The sequence below is a fragment of the Artemia franciscana genome, unplaced genomic scaffold (assembly GCF_032884065.1).
Source record: "Artemia franciscana unplaced genomic scaffold, ASM3288406v1 Scaffold_1435, whole genome shotgun sequence".
NCBI classification, from domain to species: Eukaryota; Metazoa; Arthropoda; class Branchiopoda; order Anostraca; family Artemiidae; genus Artemia; species Artemia franciscana.
In genome coordinates, this window is record NW_027062830.1 from 33,459 (window position 1) to 51,981 (window position 18,523).

The 18,523-nt window shown below is 33.4% G+C and overlaps 1 protein-coding gene and 1 non-coding gene across 2 annotated transcripts in view; both read left to right on the forward strand.

The window, feature by feature from the left end:
* The window catches only part of LOC136042541 (glutamate receptor 1-like), a 31,649-nt gene extending 14,604 nt beyond the window's left edge, over positions 1-17,045 (forward strand). Inside the window, exons 2-4 of the mRNA XM_065727508.1 lie at positions 8,814-8,984; positions 11,688-11,825; positions 16,931-17,045. Of these exons, the coding sequence (XP_065583580.1) occupies positions 8,814-8,984; positions 11,688-11,825; positions 16,931-17,002 (381 nt within the window). The 3' untranslated portion in view covers positions 17,003-17,045. The remainder of the gene's footprint in view (positions 1-8,813; positions 8,985-11,687; positions 11,826-16,930) is intronic.
* LOC136042542 (U5 spliceosomal RNA) lies at positions 5,110-5,224 on the forward strand. The gene has a single exon (XR_010621344.1). It is a non-coding gene; the product is annotated as a U5 spliceosomal RNA (small nuclear RNA).
* Positions 17,046-18,523: the final 1,478 nt, after the last annotated feature.

An 18,523-nucleotide genomic window follows, 5' to 3' on the forward strand; every position in this document is an offset into this window, starting at 1 on the left:
TCGAACTTTTTCTTTTTTGAAATAAATTTCGTTTTAGTTAGAATGCAAATTGTATCACATATTACTTTAAAATTATAATCAAGAGCTGTATTATTCTTAACAATCCAGAAAAGTTTGATTAAATTCCTCTTGGATAAATTATTTAGACACTTTATTACAGAAATCATACCCCTAGATTCAAGTAGCTGGCATAGATCTATAGAAAGCATATGTACATCTAATTCATTTTTTCTATTAGTTTTCCTATGTTCTCTCGATCGTTTTTTATGTTTAGTAGGACAATCAAAATTGCTTTATTATTGACAAGTCCCCTGTTATAACATGTTTGTAAGTAGGATTTACAAATGGGCCAAGTTGCTTACAATTACAAACCGGTTTCCAATTTATATCACTATCTAGTGATTATAGTTCTCTACCGGCAGCTGTTCATAGGCAATAGCTGCATATTTTTCGCCCAAATTCTTAAAAGAATTTTTAATTATTTTAATTAAATTATTAGTTTTGTACCTTCATTAGTTGGTATAGTTTTCATAACTTATGGATGTGGTCACAAATGTCTTTTATGCGAAGGTTGCCAAATGCCAATGCTTCCAAATGTTTTTGCTTGCCAAATATTGTGACTACGCTTTCAGTAGCTGAATAAAAAAATGAAATGAAATTTGGAGGATTGTACAACACAATTGGGAAATATATGTAAAACAAAGAGGAATATATTTACCATGGGGCGTAAATACTCACGAAATATTATCTGTTAGTTACACTTTGAAGTGTAGAAAAACATTCCCTAATTAACTTTTTTCTAAGTTGAATATAGAACCTCATGGCACAGATATCAGTAGGAGGGAAAAGATTTTTCCTAATTAACTTTTTTTCTAAATTGAATAGAGGAACTCATGGCTCGGATATCAGTAGGAGGGAAAAGGGCAATGATCCCTCAGTGAAACAATGACAACGAAATATAACCATGTAAATCTTAATAAAAAAACAGATCCTGATAATGTTCGCCGTCCACCCTGGGGGAATTTCTTAGTGGGGCTCGCGTCTCGTGGGTTGTTAGATGTCGTTGGCTGAAAAGTAGTCCTTGATAATTTATAATTTTATTACATACTAGTATACCAGATTATTTGTCAAAAATCCAACAAATTATTCTGGCAAAAGAGAGCCAGATGGGGCGAGGGTCAGAGAGCTCTGCACACCCATACATAAATTGCAGCACATTTTAATAAATGGGCTGGTACTTATGTATTGTACCTACAACACTCTAGAAGTGAAATTAGGTTAGTCCTAGTGAAAAATACCAAAAAGTGAAAAATACCAAATTGAGGCTATATATTTGCATAAGAGAGGGTTGGGTGGGGTAACCTAACCAACTCCCCCCTTAATGTGCAAATATATAGCCCGAATTATATAATTCCAATGTATTATGTCGCCCGCCACTTGTTTTCCATTGACCATAAGCTAATTGTTTCTGAATACAGACATATAAAATCGGTTTGTTCTCAAGTTTGACACAGCATAAGGTTTAGATGCGGGTGGTATAATACATAAGTTCCAATGGGCTCTGCGTCCTTAAATACAACAACAAAAGAGAGAATAATGAGGACTTTTTTTCCCAAGACAGTGAACCAACAAAACCTATTTGAATATTTCGGCCCTATATCTAAGGGCCGTCTTCAGCAAAGAAAAAATAAAAAACAATAAAACACTAACTATAAAAGTTCTCAGTTAAAAATCCCTTTTTTATTTTAAAATAGAAAAAATCTTTATGTTAATGATGCCAAGGCTATTTTAAAATAAAAAATGGATTTTTAACTGACAACTTTTATTGTAAGTGTTTTATTGTTTTTTATTTTTTCTTTGCTGAAGACGGCCCTTAGACATAGGGCCGAAATATTAAATAGGTTTTGTTGGTTCACTGTCTTGGGAAAAAAAAGTCCTCATTATTCTCTCTTTTGTTGTTGTATTATGGAAAGGCAGTGTGGTCTTCGTCATTATTTACGTCCTTAAATACAGGCTATAAAAAGACGTTGTCAATTCGGCTCTTACCCCATGTGCATTGTTCCCTTTGGTATGGGTGCAGTTCAGGTTTTTAAGCTTTAGCTCACAATTTGGCTTAAATCATGATTTTCAAACAGAAAAAAGTTCATCGAATTCTATTCAGCAAATATATGACCCCTTCTAACCCCCAAAAGATAAATAATAAAAGCAAACTTGAACAAACAAATACATAAGCATTGTTCAGGCCCCACCCTAGGTCATTTGACTGAGAAAAACAAAGGAACGTTTGCTATTGAAAAGCTGGAAAAAAATGAAAACAAGAATTATTTGGTGTTATTGTAAAAAAAAAGGAAGACCGTGAAGTAAGTTTTGAGATTATTTTGTAACCCAAATGTTCACTGTATAATTTCCCTTAAAAACTGTCGTAATTTGAAAATGTCACAGGTTAGAGAGAAATAACGATCTGGGGGTTTTCTCGTGTTTTCTCTTACTAGTCCTAAAGACTGCGTTCTTTACCAACTGTTCCTGGGTGTAACCGATAAAAGATAACAACCAAATACTTTGGGGTAACGACGTCTCTTAGGTAAGTCTTCGATGGATTTGTAGACTACTCCCTGTATACTGTATTACTTACATACCTCAATATTTTTCAGAAAATCCGCAAGTTTGAAAATTTTAATGATTAGTTACGGTAAGTTAAATAATTAAAAGTTTGATAAAAGTTAAAAGTCTTTTCCTAAACGAGTTTTTTAATTTTTGGTTACTACAAGCTGTGGTTCACTCTTTACTAGGTTCCAGCTACCGCTGTAACCGTGATTTAAAAGTTACTGTTTTTTCTTTCAAAATATGTTATATCATCTTTTTTCACTCACTGAAATGGTTAAGAATTGATTGTTCTATTAAAGAGCGAAAGTGAGTACTCCAACAGATACTATATCTTTGTTTTTTTTAGTGAAAAGGTAGGCGAGAGGCACCTTTATTGAGCCTAAATCAAGCAATGATTTTCAGTCTATACGATCGGAAGAGATCTAATTAGTATAAAGATAGCCATGTGGCACCTTGTTTGAACCAGTGTCAAAATATGATGTTCAATCAGTATTACTGGAGGCAAAAAGCGAGTCCGTTGCCTCTTCAGCACCACCGCCAAATTTTAAGCTGAAAGTATACAGAGCTTTTTCATGGATTGGCTTGAAACTTAAGAGGAAAGTAGCTTGACTGATGGGACATAACAATGATGGGTTGAAGAAGCATACACCCCTTTCTCGATGTCTTTTACAAAAGAGGTCATATCCACTCGAAACTCATAGGACAAGTACTTCCAGCCAGTGAGAAAGAGAGAACGGGCTTTCACGGACAAAAGCAACTTCCTAGCCCAACCTATCTCCACAGAAACGTGAACAGATTCACTTAAAATTTAGGTACCATATAGGTACAGACAAGGATACTTTTTCTAAGTAATTCTTTAAACTCCGATAATCGCCGTCAGCAGCCATCAAAGCTTCTTTTGTCAGAGTTTTTTTGAAATTATAAAACCTTGTACCATGCTAGTGACTGAACTGTAAAAGTCAGCGGACTCAAAATGTCTTGGGCGAAGTCTTTTTTTGCTGCAGGTATCTTTCCAAACAAACGGCAGCAAAGGTTACCATTCCCTGGGGAATCAATCAGAATTATTTAGGCCCTAGCTTTTGTCAACCACGCTAGCTTTTACATCCTTTGGCTCAGAAGCTTCACTGCCATACACTTAGGTGCAAATCTGCCTTAGGTGCTTTGTGTTTGTAACCTATTACTTATATCTAATATGTTTGCAGCCCCTAATTCTTGGTAATAAAAAAATGGACCCGTTACCCGTCCATCATCATCCACCATCAACACCAACTTCGATTATGCTCTCGAAAGGATAGGTCTGTTTTAGTCGGAAAGTTACCGACCCTCTTCAGGATCTGTAGAATCCTTATTTCTGAAAAGGGATTGTTTTATTTGAAGCAAATATTTTGTTATGATGCCATGAATATTCTTCAGCAAATCTAATTTGTATCATAAAGTATTATCTGGCTCGCCTTAAAAGCATTCTGCTAGAACGGACCTTGCAATTAAAAGACAAAGCCTAGCTTTATAATAAAAAGGGAAGCTGAGCTGAATCACTTCGGATAGCAGCTTCATCAAATTGAAAACTTACAACAAAAACTAAAACGCGCTGGAATAACACGCTACGTAAGTTAAAATATTATTTCATAGTGTCAAACATGATCTGCTATGTTGGAACTCTTCATTTTGGATTCTTTCCCTTTTCTTCATATACTATTTTCAATTTTATAGTATGAGTTTTGACACAGGTTTTCTGTTTGGGTTAACAATTGGTTCAAAGAATATGAGAAACTCATAAGAGTTAGCATCAAAAAGATAATCTTCAGCACTATCTAGTATTTGGTGATTTTTTCCTTTTTAATTTATTCTCAACTATAGAAAAGTTGTCTTTCAGGTAGCCTATTTCAAAATGTAGGGGTAAAAAAAGCAGTTATTTCTAGTAGACCTACCAATTTAAACTCAACTAGCCTCCCTAGTGTGCCAATAATTTAAACTCTGTAACATTACTCTACTTACATTGCCCAATAATACTCTGTAATTATTAAATACTGATTTTTAAATTGAACTAGAAATCGAATCAAACTGCTGAAATTTAGATTAAGTCACTAAGCCTAGTCTTAAAAAGTGAAATACCCTTGGTCACCACACATTTCATCAAGTCAATTGCATTGGCAACATATCAAATTAAAAATTCCTTTACTACCGCAAAGCTTCTTGGAATATTTAAATAGGGGGACCTTTGGCTGCAGCAATTGATCGACCTCTCAGTTACATTAAAATTATTTTTGGGCCTGATTACTGAATATTTATGTTATTTTCTGTTGATATAGTTTTAGTACCATATCATTAAAGTTGCATTGAATCGCTGCTCATTGAATATGTTTTCTTATCATATGCTTTTTTGGCCCGTATTTACTTGATTAAACCTTGAATTTCTTATTTCTTTCGAATCTTGTTATAAAAAACCCCTTGAAAATTTACTACGATTTATTTTTATATACCCAGGTCAATCTTAGCAATTTTCATAGCTCTGGCCTCTCCTCATATTGAGTTAATCTTTCGCCTATTATATAAGATTACCGTAGGGAGGGGCACTTGATGAGTCTAAACAAATCTTTTAAAGCCTAATGCAGACTAGCCTATACCAATGTAGTATGTTCGAATATTTTAATATTACTTATCTCTCGATTAGGGGTCAAACAATTAACCTTGGAAAACGCGTGATAATTGAAATCATATATGAACAAAAATCCAATCTTTTCAAAAATGAAAAACAAATTGTGAAGTTATGGGCAGATCAAACAGTTCGTGGTAATCAAACAGTTCGTGGTAAAGAAACTGTAGTAAGGAGCGACCCGGCTCAATAGTAACCGAAACTCTAAAAAATGGAGTTTTGATACCAATAGTTACATCAAAAGAATCTCATTTTAACGCTAGTCTTAAATGCATAAGTTTCATCAAGTTTAGTCAAACCACTAGAAAGTTAAGAGCCTGAGAAAATTTGTCTTATTTTAGAAAATAGGGGAAAACTTCCCTTAAAAGTCATAAAATATTAAAGAAAATCATACCATCAGATTCAGCGTATCTGAGAACCCTACTGTAGAAGTTTCAAGCTTCTATCAACAAAAATGTGGAATTTTGTATTTTTGCCAGAAGACAAATCACGGATGCGTGTTTATTTGTTTTTTTCTTATTTTTCTCCCAGGGTCAAAACATGCATTAATTTAAAAACGCTCAGAAACTAAATAAAAAAACAAGCTTTTTCAACTGCGAGTAAGTAGCAACATTAAAACTTAAAACGAACAGAAATTATCCCGTATATAAAAGGGATTGACCCCTCCTCAATGCCTCGCTCTTTACGCTAAAGTTTTTTATTGTTTTAGAAAGTAGACCTGTGAGAAAGAGTCAAACTTTAGCCCAAAGAGCCAGGCACTGAGGAGGGGTCAACCCCTTTTATATACGGAATAATTTCTGTTCGTTTTGAGTTTTAATGTTGCTCCTTACTCGCAGTTAAAAAAAACTTGCGTTTTTTTTTAATTTAGTTTCTGAATCAGCTTCAAGTGGCAATTTCTCTCACTAGACGGTCTTTTTTTCAAAAATCTTTTTTAAACTGTCAATTACAGTGGGCTGTGTTTTCCCTTTTACTAGATTTTTAATGGGCCTGATAGGGTAACACTAAAAGTAGGGAATTGTGGATATATTTTTATTCCTTTTCGATCATGTAAATTTGTATGGTACATTTTCATGCTGCTCAGCATTTGTACTCCAGAAATTGCACCAAAAATGTAATTTTTGATGCCATTTGGCACTTTATAATGGAGTTATGATGAAACATCTACAAAGAGCACGTAGACACTATCGAAAGATTTAATATTAGTCATTATACGTCTCTTCATGATATTAAATATAAAAAAACAAGTTTTTTAAACTGCAAGTAAGGATCAACATTAAAACTTAAAACGAACAGAAATTATTCCGTGTATAAAAGGGGTTGACAATTCCTCAACGCCTGACTCTTTACGCTAAACTTTGACTCTTTCTCTAAACTCTACTTTTTAAAACAAAAAAAAACTTTAGCGTAAATAGCGAGGCATAATTAAAGTGAAATTTACATATTATTTTGTTTTTGGCTCAATGGCTTTATCATAGTTTTGATCAGACGATTTTGATAAAAAAAAAGGGGTGGGCGAGGAGGTTTAATTGCCCTACAATTTTTGGTTGCTTAAAAATGCAACTAAATTTTTTTTTTTTTTACGAATGTTTCTGTTAATAATAAACATACGTACCTTACGAATTAACTTACGTAACGAATTTCTATATTTGTGTATTTTTATTTTGTATATGAGGGGGTTTACCCCCTCGTCAATACCTCGTTCTTCACACTAAAGCTTGAATTTTGTCCCAAATCTTTGAGAATGAGCCCTGAATCACAAAGGCCTTAGAATAAATAGTTGAAATTACTAAAAATACTTTAGCGTAAAGAGCAAGGTATTGTGGAGGAGACGAACCCCCTTATATACGTAATATTTTATGTTCGTTTTAATTTTTATAGCCGCTCATTACTTCCAATTGAAAAAAAATATTTATTTTCTCATTATTTTTTTTCTAAATAATGCTAGAAAATTCTCTTCCCTCATGAAAAATTCCTCCATGGAAAGATCCTCCCACGTAACTTCCTCCCCGTGGCCCACCCCCACCCCAACGCGAAAAAGTCCCCCTGAAAACGTCTGTACACTTCATAATTAACAATTACTATATGTAAACAATGGTCAAAGTTTGTAACTTGCAGCCCCTCCCCCGGGGACTGGGGGATGGATAAGTCATCCCCAAAGACATATTTATTAGGTTTTTGACTAAGTTGAACAGAATGGCTATGTCAAAGTTTTGATCAGTTGACTTTGGGGGGAAATGTGCGTGGGAGGGGGACTAGGTGCCCTTTAATTGTTTTGGTCACTTAAAAAGGGCACTAAAACTTTCAATTTCCGTCAGAATGAGTCTCCTCCCCCGCTCCTAATTTTCACAATATCATTCGATCAAAACTATGAGAAAGCCATTTAGCCAAGAAAATAAATATACAAATTTCGTTTTAATTATTCATCTGCGGAGAGCCAAAATCAAAACATGCATTAATTCAAAAACGTTCAGAAATTAAATAAAAAACAAGTTTTTTTAACTGAAAGTAAGGAGCAACATTAAAATTTAAACGAACAGAAATTCCTTCGTATACGAAAGGGGTTGCTCCCTCATCAACGCCCCGCTCTTTACGCTAAAGTTTTTTATTGTTTTAAAAAGTGGAGTTGAGAGAAAGAGTCAAACTTTAGCGTAAAGAGAGGGGCGTTGATGAGGGAGCAGCCCCTTTCATATACGAAGTAATTTCTGTTCGTTTTAAGTTTTAATGTCGCTCCTTACTTTCAGCTAAAAAAAATTGTTTTTTTATTTAATCTAATAAAGGGCAAAACACAGCCCACAGTAATTGACAGTTCAAAAACGATTTTTGAAAAAAAGACTGTCGAGTGAGAAAAATTGCCAGTTGAAGCTGATTCAGAAATGGTAGCCACCATTTTGATTAATCTTAAGGTTTTTAATTCGTAATATTTCCCTAAATCTTTAGGATCCATGAAAAAATAGTGCTTTACTGAAAACTGATCTTACTTGAGTTTTGAGACAATTGAAATTTTAGACTAAAATTTACATGGCCAGTATAAGATGATTGAAAACCATATAGGCTAGTTTTTTACTTTCTGCACTGTACTTAAGTTCTTTTGTGGTTCTAATCGTATTTTACTGCGTCGAATTTGCTTTTTCAGTAAAGTTCTAGTTTTTCATAATACCACAAATTTAGAGAAATATTACAATTCAGTTTATTTGCACAGATATTCCACATTATAATGTGTTGCATTAGCTGCAAAGCAATAACTTTTTCCGTTTTAATCTTCGCTCTTTACTTTTGTCAGAAAAAATTGTTTTTTTCAAGTTTGACTCAATAGAATGCTTATCACCAAGTTTTTTTGTTTTTTTTGTTTTTTTTTGAAAGTTAGATTCAATAAAATGTTTATCACTACTTGAATGGTTTTGTATCTGGTTTTGTCAACATCTTCCCATTTTCTCAGAGCATAAAAACAGGGTCGTGACTAGGCTAAGGGAGCTTTTAGCACTTGCTGCAAGTCGCTACCACGATTACTGTTTACATACATTATTTTAGTTTTAATTAGAGACAGCTATCTTCGTAGGTTGGTCAAAATCTTGATGCAAAAGGATTCGGAGTAGCCACCCCACTTGGGTCACCTCTTCGTGAGCGAATAAATCTTGCTGTTTTAGACCTGAAGGAAAACGGAGATCTTCAAAGACTAGAAAATAAGTGGTGGTATGAAAGAAGCGAATGCTCCAATTCAGATAAGCAGGTTTGTTTTATTGGTAAAATTTGCTTTGGTGCTGTCTTTTCCTAAAATGTATTGAGAGTTAAACCATAACCTCGATTTGGTTTTATATTTAATATTTAAAAAACAAGTTTTTTTTCAACTGAGAGTAAGGAGCAACATTAAAAATTAAACTAACAGAAATTATTAGGTACATGGGGGGGGGGGTACTCTCTCGTCAATACCTTGCAATTTATGCTAAAGTCCGAATTTTATTTCAATTATTTAAGAATGACCCGTGAATCACACTGAATCACAAAGGCCGTTTAATTATAATAAATAGCTCTTTTGAAAGTACTAAAAAAAAACTTTAGCGTAAAGAGCGAGGTATTGTCAAGGGGCTGAACCCCTTCATATGTGTAATAATTTCTGTTCGTTTCAAGTTTTTATGTTGCTTGTTTTCTTTTATTTGATTTTTGATTTTTTTTAAAATAATGCCAGGAAATATGGCACCCGTTCATTAAAAATTCCCTTTCCCCGTACAAAATTCATCAATGGAAAAGATCCTCCCGCCTAACACCCTTCCCATCCCCCCCCAAAAAAACCTGAAAACGTTGATTTTTGAATTAAAATTGAATAGCTGTGGGCATAAAGTCATGGTCAATACCATATGTAAACAATCAACAAAGCTTATAACTTACAGCCCCTCCCCCGGGGACTGCGGGGGGTTCAGTCATCCTCGAAGATATGGTTATTGAAATTTTCGACTATGCTAAACAAAATAACTATCTTAAAATTTTCATCTGGTGACTTAAGGAAAAATGAGCGTGGGAGGGGTATAGCTGCTCTTCAGCTTTTTTGCCACTTAAAAAGGGCACTAGAACTTTTATTTTCTGTACGAATCAGCCCTCTTGTGATATTCGGACCACTGGGTCGATACAATCACCCCTGGGGATAATAAACAAACAAACAAACACACATCCGTGACCTTTCTTCTGGCAAAAAAAAGATCAAGTTCCTGAATCTAGAACAGTAGGGTTCTCTGATACGCTGAATTTGATGGTGTAATTTTCATTAAGATTCTTTGACTTTTAGGGGGTTCTTCCCTCTTTTATCGAAAATAATATAAATTTTTCAGGCTCTTAACTTTTGATGGGTAAGATTAAACTTAATAAAGGTTATATATTTGAACTCAGTGTAAAAATTCGATTCTTTTGATGTATCTATTGGTATCAAAGTTCCGTTTTCTAGAGTTTCGGTTACTTACAGTTTGTTCCTACGAACTATTTAAAATATGTGGGCTATGGATTAAATCAAAGAGTATGGATAAATTATAAGAGTGAGAACTGGCGCTAGTACCGACAAAGAAACTATCAAAGGCATCTAGTGTTTGGCGACACTTGGCATTTTCTCAAGTGGAATAACAAGAATGATTATTTTAAGTAGTGTAAATGGTAAAATTAGGACAGTGGGGGATCGAAGTGTCTGATCTAAACTCTTGAAACGACTGTAAAGCTATAAAAAAAAACGTCAAGTGTCACCAAACTCTAGATGATGTTGATAGTTTTATTTTGTCGGCGCTAGAGCCATTTTCTACTCTTATATGTTACCCCTACTGTTTGGATTATGTAATATGCCATTTTTTTTTTTTTAACCTGAATGAACGATGTATATTAATGTTGCACCTCTTCATAATTTTTTTTCATACGAGACAAAAGAAAATAATGGCATAGGTGAAGTAAGGAAAAAAATAAAACTATACAATAAACAGAAAATCATCTCCAGCTTATAAATTTACATAGAAAACACCTAAATTGCTCAAAGGAAACATATTTTTTGTCTAGGGTAAAAGATTCAGAAGACATTCGCCAATTTAAAACAATTTATTCTGACTTTATTGAAGTTTCCATGACAAATCGATTGAGTATTTCTTAGAATTTGTATTTCCCGTCAAATCAGCCCTGTTTGACTAAAAATTGATGCTCCGTGACTCAAAATGGCAGAAAATACCACTTTGCTGTGGCGAGATCTCTTTTGGTGCTTAAAGAAGGTACTAGTTTTTTTCAATTTTTTGTTCTTCAAAATTAATTCTCGCGCAATATACTAGGATGATTATCACCAGTTTGATATGATTAACCCTCGGAAAAAAAGACATATCAGTAGTACTCGTGCAAAGAAGTAATTCCCTTTGCTGTTCCAGGTAAGGGACTGTAATTCTTCAGTTCAGAGTCTCCAAACATGATAATTTCAATGTTGTACATTTTATTTCAATCTGCCACCATTTTTAAGTTATTTCGAACTGTTTTTCAAAATTCCCAAAAACTTGTTTTCTCAATACGTTTTGCTTTTAAGTTAAGACTTATATATTAATCATCATTTCTGGATCACCTTTAAATGAAAAATCTGTTTTACTATATCTCTACAAGAAATCTTCACAAGATTGTTTTTTACAATTATTTTTTTCGAAACACAATTTAAAGCTATATTTTAGTAAGGGCTGTTATTCGCTCTCTACTAGGTTGCAGCTAGACATACGATGTCTAAACACCTTTAGAGGGGAATAATCTTAATGACAATGACACCCTTAAATATAAACTACTTGAGAAGCTTAAAGTTGAGGTTTCAAGTCTATATCTGCAACAATACGCAGTTTTGTAAACAGGAATCATGTATGGATGCCAGCTACATCAGCCAGCTACTTTCCCCAGTATTGTTGATCATTCAAATAATTATAGTTTTACATTTTAGGAGACAGCACAAAATGAGCTATCCCTAAGTAACGTTGCCGGCATATTCTACATTCTGATTGGAGGACTTGTTTTAGCTATGGTCGTTGCATTGATCGAGTTTATCTACAAATCTCGAGTTGAAGCAAAAAGAAAGAAGGTAGTTTTTCCTGATTTAATTGCGACTGCTGGGTTTCTTGCTCCTTCCATTACTAAGTAATTTACATAATTATTCAATTACAGGTATAAAGGTAATTTATAGACATAGGAGAAAGGATAGTTACTACCGACTATAAAGGAGGAGAAAGTTCCACACTTGATTCTTTTTCCACAAACCATGCCTTTTACTTTTATTGCGTAGATGTAATATATCTCTAAAATCCTAAAACAAAAATGCCTTCAAGTTTTCCTAAAATGGTAAGAAACTGAGAAGTACAACTTTTCTACCGTTTTCGAGAAGAATGCAGTCATAGTTTAAGTTTAGCAATTTTTGCTGTTTTAGTAATTTTTTAAAAGATTTTAGTGACTTTATTCTGGTGGCATCCCTCTGTCTATGCATTTTGTGTCTCTTCTTCAAGATCCTTTTGTCCGTGCAGATTTTCAGCTGATTAGTTTTTTTTTCTCCGTATCTTTCGCTTAGTAGTACTCCTTTAAGTGTAGCTGTGTTTTCTTTTGTTCTATATATATATATATATATATATATATATATATATATATATATATATATATATATATATATATATATATATATATATATATATATATATATATATATATATATATATATATATATATATATACATATACATATATATATATATGTGTGTGTGTGTGTGTGTATATATAAAACATTTTTTTCAAGAAGAAAGAATAGTTTTCTATTACACAAGTAATTTGCAGCTTTTTTTTACTAGGAAATCACACTTACTCTTTACTACCTCAAGAGGGTCTAATTCTATACATACTTTGCAAGAATGTATAACAAATACTACTGCTACTACTTCTAACAGCTCATCACAGCACCAAGCTGCCTGAGGCCAACTTAACTATACCGACTCTTCCTCCGCCGCAATCCATTCAAAGCTTGTCTCTTTACACCCTCTCGAAAAGTCTCGACTTTCTTAAAATACTTTCTTATGTCCTCCTATTACTCCAATCGGTGATAACACGCTTTTCGTTTGGCCTTAGATGGTTTGCCGAATAGGATTATCTTTGACAGTCTGTCATCCTTCTTCAATCTTTCTCTCATTATAGCTGTCAAAAAGTGAAATATTGCCACATTTTCCGTGCAGTTTAATGTTTGAAATATTGTCAGCAGGACTAGTATTCAAAAGAGTTCCTTTAGAAAACATCTTACAAATTCTCCTTCGTCTTTCAAAGCCCCCACACTTCAAAACCATATTTGACCACTGTCTTAAATATAGCTCCTAACTATTTCTTCAGCCTTATCTTTCTATTTTTCCCAATTTTTTTCAATTGCGAAAAAAATAGTCTTGGCCTTGGCTATTCTACTTTTAGTACCTTCACTGCGTGGAGCATCTTTATCCATGAATTCCACTTCACACCTCCTTAATTCATATTTTAGTGTTTTCTCTACTTTTCTTACATTTAGGCTCTCATATGATGTGTCTTTCATTTGCTTCTTGTAAAAGCCCTTCTCTTTTTTTTACTAAATTTAAAGTGTTTTCACTAATATTCCCAGCTACGATATTAACTTTTTTTCGTGCTAAGTTTGGATGCAAAGTAAAAATCTAAGATATTTGAAATATGCCACTTTAAATTTGAAAAGAAAAGAAGGCCAAAAATGTGTTAAGATTACTACCGGAAAACAAAAGGGAGAATAATTGATTGATAAAGTCAAGCTAATAAAGGAACTCGTAATATTGTGCTTATTCGGCTCGTATCCTGTCTCACTCAGCCACGCAGACAAATGAGAGAACCACAGTTTTTTCAGTCTTAGCCTCTAAGTGAACCATTAAGCCTCTAGCCTAGTGAGCCTCTAAGCCTAGTGAACCATTAGCCTCTAAGTGGAAGAGAGTGGAGCACAAAGGTACATCACCCAATCCGAATCATGGGAAAACAATCCATTACCAAAGGGGGAGAACCAAAGGTATGATTTATTGCAAAATATTGACATTTTACAGCGTTAATTCCTAGACCTTTTCTCTCTAACTCATTCACCAAAATTTTAAAATACCCCATCATCGTGTCTGGAAATCCTGATTTCATTTTGCACTTTAATGTATTTCATCGACATTCCTGATTCCATACTCGATGGTGGGTATGATCGAGCTGAGAGGCAGAAGGTTTTTGCAGCGAAGGGCTATCCCTAACTTTCTTTCGTGGGATGTTTTTACCCGATCAAGGTGGATGTTCCAAGAGAGATCTGTGGAGAAGTTGATTCCTTCGACAATACCCTTGGAAGTTTGTCTGTCCTGGTAAGACAATATTAAACATTAGTTTTTTTTTTAGATCAAGTTTTTTAAAGCTTTTAGTGTTGGACCTGGGCGCTTGACTTCAAATATTTTAAATTGATTCTTAAAAGAAAGGACAAACTCAGCTCGTGCCTCTGACTGTTTATCTTTCAAACACTTACAAAATTGGTTATAGCTGTTTTTATTTTTTCTTCGGTAATTATATCCTTAATAAGTAACTGTGGGATAATTGTTGATCTAATAAAAGATATTTACGCTGGCCCCCATAAAGAAGCACCAAGGGCCGGATTTCAGTTTCGAATATAGTGTTCACCCTACAACTTTGGCTCTGACAATGTCAAAATTCCAGGAACGTACGATGATATTTTGTCTGGAATATCTTTTGTGTGCTAATAGTAGTTGTTGTATTGCTTGTAAAAACAATCTTCAGTTAAATTTGTCACTTGTCAATTACGTTTTTTATTGTTGTAAAAAGTGTTTAGCTGTCTAAAAAATTAGAACCCAATTTGTATTTTAAATGATCATTGTGTCTCCACCTTCTCATACTTGATAATCTTTTTTGGTGTAACAGACAAGATTTTTTAAATTGTTGGTGCTCTGAACAGCCTATAGCTTTTTTCAGCGAATGGTGTTCACCAGGGAGGAATTCTTCTATCTTCTCCTTCCCCTTTTACGGTGTATTGTGATGATGTGATGATCATATTTATATTCACTTGGGTTACTCTTAACTACACTACATCCAGCATGGTAGATTGTGTGGTAATGATTTGTCCTCCTTTATGAAGAATTCTATTATATTAATTTGATTTTAATGACCATTGGTTATTTTGTCCATTTTTAAGACTATTTCATGCCAGTTTATCTCTGAAGTAGTAGCTGCTTCATGGATTTAGTCAAAACCCAGATAATATAAAACAAAACAATCTTAATGTGCGAATGTTAGACTCTGTCTTATTTTCAATTAGTAGACTCGTGGTTTTCGTGGTTCTTAAGTCTTGTATAACGATTCTCTACCTGCTTTACCTAAATTAGCTTGCTGTGTCAGTGCTGCTCTGATGTGTTTGAAGAATTTAAATATCAAACGCTTTATTAGTTCCGTATTGGCTCCTTTGTTCCCTGTGTTAAAGACTAGCTTTATCTGAAAAAGCATTGATCACTGCTTTACACTTGTGTTGCAATTTTTTGACTATTGCTCCAAATTTGGAGGATGTTCTAAAATCAATTTAAAGCTGCCTTAGTCATCTTTCCGTTGCTTTTATTCTTTTCTTTCTTCTGTTTTTTTTTAAATATCTAGACTTTTGACTGTAAAAAGGCATTAAATTGAATAACGGAAATTTGAACTGAATCTGAATTTAATAAGTAAGCTCTTGGAACCAAAACGGTAAGTTTTTGTGTTTTTACCATAAAAATTAGATCATTTTTTCTCTTTAATTGGCTTTAAATATGTAAGGAATTTAATTTCTTTAATTAAAGTGTAGATAATTTTAGCATAGAGGTCAAAGACTCTAAAATATCACATTTTGTTACAAACTGCCTTATTATTGTAAAATGAAAAATTTAAGTTGGCAGAATATTAGAGGCTTATCTCAATTTTTCTGCCAATAACTTTAGCTGATATCTTTTCATGCAGTGTTTATTGTCGTCTAGACTCCTCATGTGCAAAGAGATCCTAGAAACTACTTCTAATCTAAGGACGCGTAAAACAATAGTCATCAAATGACTTTTTATAGAATAGAATAGTTTTGGAATAAAAAGGGAGGGGAGACTCTCCTCAATTTGGTTAATTAAACTTATTATATAGGTTGTTTATCTTTGGTAAATGTCTTGAAAGTCACATACTGTCATTTTTACGCGTTTACACTTTCAGCTTTGTGCGATAAAATTCTAGAGCTGATTTTACCTTATGTTTCTTCTACCACTGCTGAGCAGCCAGACTCCAGGGTCATTTGAATTCTTGATAATTCCATAATTCAATAAGTAGCGGAGACGAGTAAGTGACACCTGAGGAGGCCAAGTAATATCCAAAGGGAGGTCAACTTCTTTTAATCAGAACTCTAGTTCAATAATTAGCATTGTCAGCTAGTCAAAAGCAGATTTGCCATTGGGTGAATAAACTTGAGGGTGAAAATTTAACTCTCTGCTAGAGAGGCAAGACAGCTTTATAGTATGCTTAATATTTGCGCATATGTGACTGTTTTACATGTCTTGTTCTTATTTCCTATGAGAAAATCTTAAAACAACAATTATCTGATGCAACACCTGATTTTATTTGTGAGAAACTATAAATAACGGGCTTATGTTCTTTTTTATTCCTAAGTTTCATGTAAGTCCAAAGAAAGTTGGATTTACCAGGTTTCTGTGAAGTCGCATAAGTCATTTATTTTGACCTTATTGAGGTCCCAGGTACAAATCTGTTGTTTAATAGTAAAAAAAAAAAATCTCTGTTCAGAACTGGAAAAATTTTAAGAGGATGTAAGACTTTATTACGTTTTGGTATTCTAGAAAATGCTTTCCTGTTTAACGTATTCTTCTTTCATATTTTCTTTTTTTTTTTGCAGAATTCATAACAACAGCAAAGGTCAAAATATATTTTCTAAGAAAATACCAATAGAAATTCAAAAGGCAAATTAAAATAGGCTGAGCTTAGAACATGAAAAAACCTGATGAACATGAAATTTGGGAGACTTTGTCAGATTCATGAGGCGTTATGCCGCGTGACAAATCTATAAAAGATTCAGCAAACAAAAAGTGGGTTACACGTTTTTTTTTGTAGTATTAAGGACAAATTGCTCGTGTAAGAAATCCACAATAAAACCTACTTATCTTTCAGATTGCATTGGACGATGCGATGAAGGCAAAGGCTAGAATCTCAATTACAGGTGGTTATGATCCACATGGTTAAGTTTTTTTTGTTTATGTGTTTTATATTAAAGTTTTATCCATTATTTTGCGCTTCCATTTAGCCCAAATAGGCAGGATTTTTGCACTAGCCCCGAGTTCAGCCGTATATTTATTTCCTTGTAATGATTTCACACTGCAAGCCTAGGTTACAGAATATACTGACCCAGTCAGAAAAGAATATTACTAGCTGTACACTATGGACGTTGGACTTATGGTTGCATATTTCGTGTTACAGTCCAATATTAGATTCAATAAATTATTTTGGTCCTTAAATTTTTAAGACTCTTGAAAATATTGCTGATGGACTTTGGCATTTGAGCAGTAGCATTAAAAATTTTTGCTCTAAAATCCCAAATCATCATTTTTTGGGCAATATTGAATAAGTTTGATATCAGTCAAACAGTATGTAGTTGGTGGTTTTACACTTGGCAATTTGTCGAGTAAAATTTTGGTTTATACAATAGAAATTTTGTAATGGAGGCTTTTCAAAGAATATGAGATATGATTTTAAATTTCATGTTTGATCTTAAACCTCTTCATGGGAATTTCTGAATTGTTCAAAAAAATCATAATGAATATAAGGTTATTTAATCGTCTCCACAGGAATATTTCTGAATTGTTCAAATGTTCAAATAATTTACTCAAAATGGAGTTTTGTGTTAAATGTGTTTATAAATTGTTTTATCATTCGAGATAAATTAATCTATCTAAAGTCTAAACCTAAAAATGTATGCATTAAAAATTGGCTTGTTTTCATTTTATTGGTCAGTTCCTTTAATCTCAGAATGGCTGCAGAAGCTTTACAAAAAGGAGATGTCCGTCTGTATTATTTTTATTGGGAAAAAAGATGACAGACATAGTTTTTTGTTGAGAAAAATTCTATTTCTATTGAAGTTATAAAGAAAATTAGATTTTATTCTCCACGGCGAAGCACATCTTGAAATTTGTCATGGTGTAAGAATGGAATCGAGGCTATTGAAAAAAAAAGAAATACATGAAGAAAACTATTGGTACTTCAAAGTACATAGGAAAATTACAGATAATAAATTTTGACAGCAATTCCACTATAATTTAACCGAAGCTCCCCTAATGTGCAAATATATATAGCCCAAATTGTATATTTTCCGAATCTTTTCCGTTTCTGGATTTCGTCCGAGTTGATTTGATTTTCGGCCACATGGATTGAAAAAAGAGTGATACATAGCAAAATATATGGGAAATGTACCATTAGGGCTATATATTTGCACATTAGGGGGAGGGAATTTGGTATAAGGGAACCACTTTCAAAATTCATGAACTACAATTCTTTTTTATTCATTGCCAAATAAGAATTGTTTTCTTAAGATATTTCCTTCTAATTAACCCGAATTTTATGGTTATGCCCTAATTATTCTGGAACACAAAAACAAAAGTTTATCATATTTTTATATGATATTTTCATATAGTGAATGCTCAAAATGTGATTAATGTCGATATTCACCGGTGAATGTCCTAAATTTCTTTTTTCTCTGCATGAATTCAT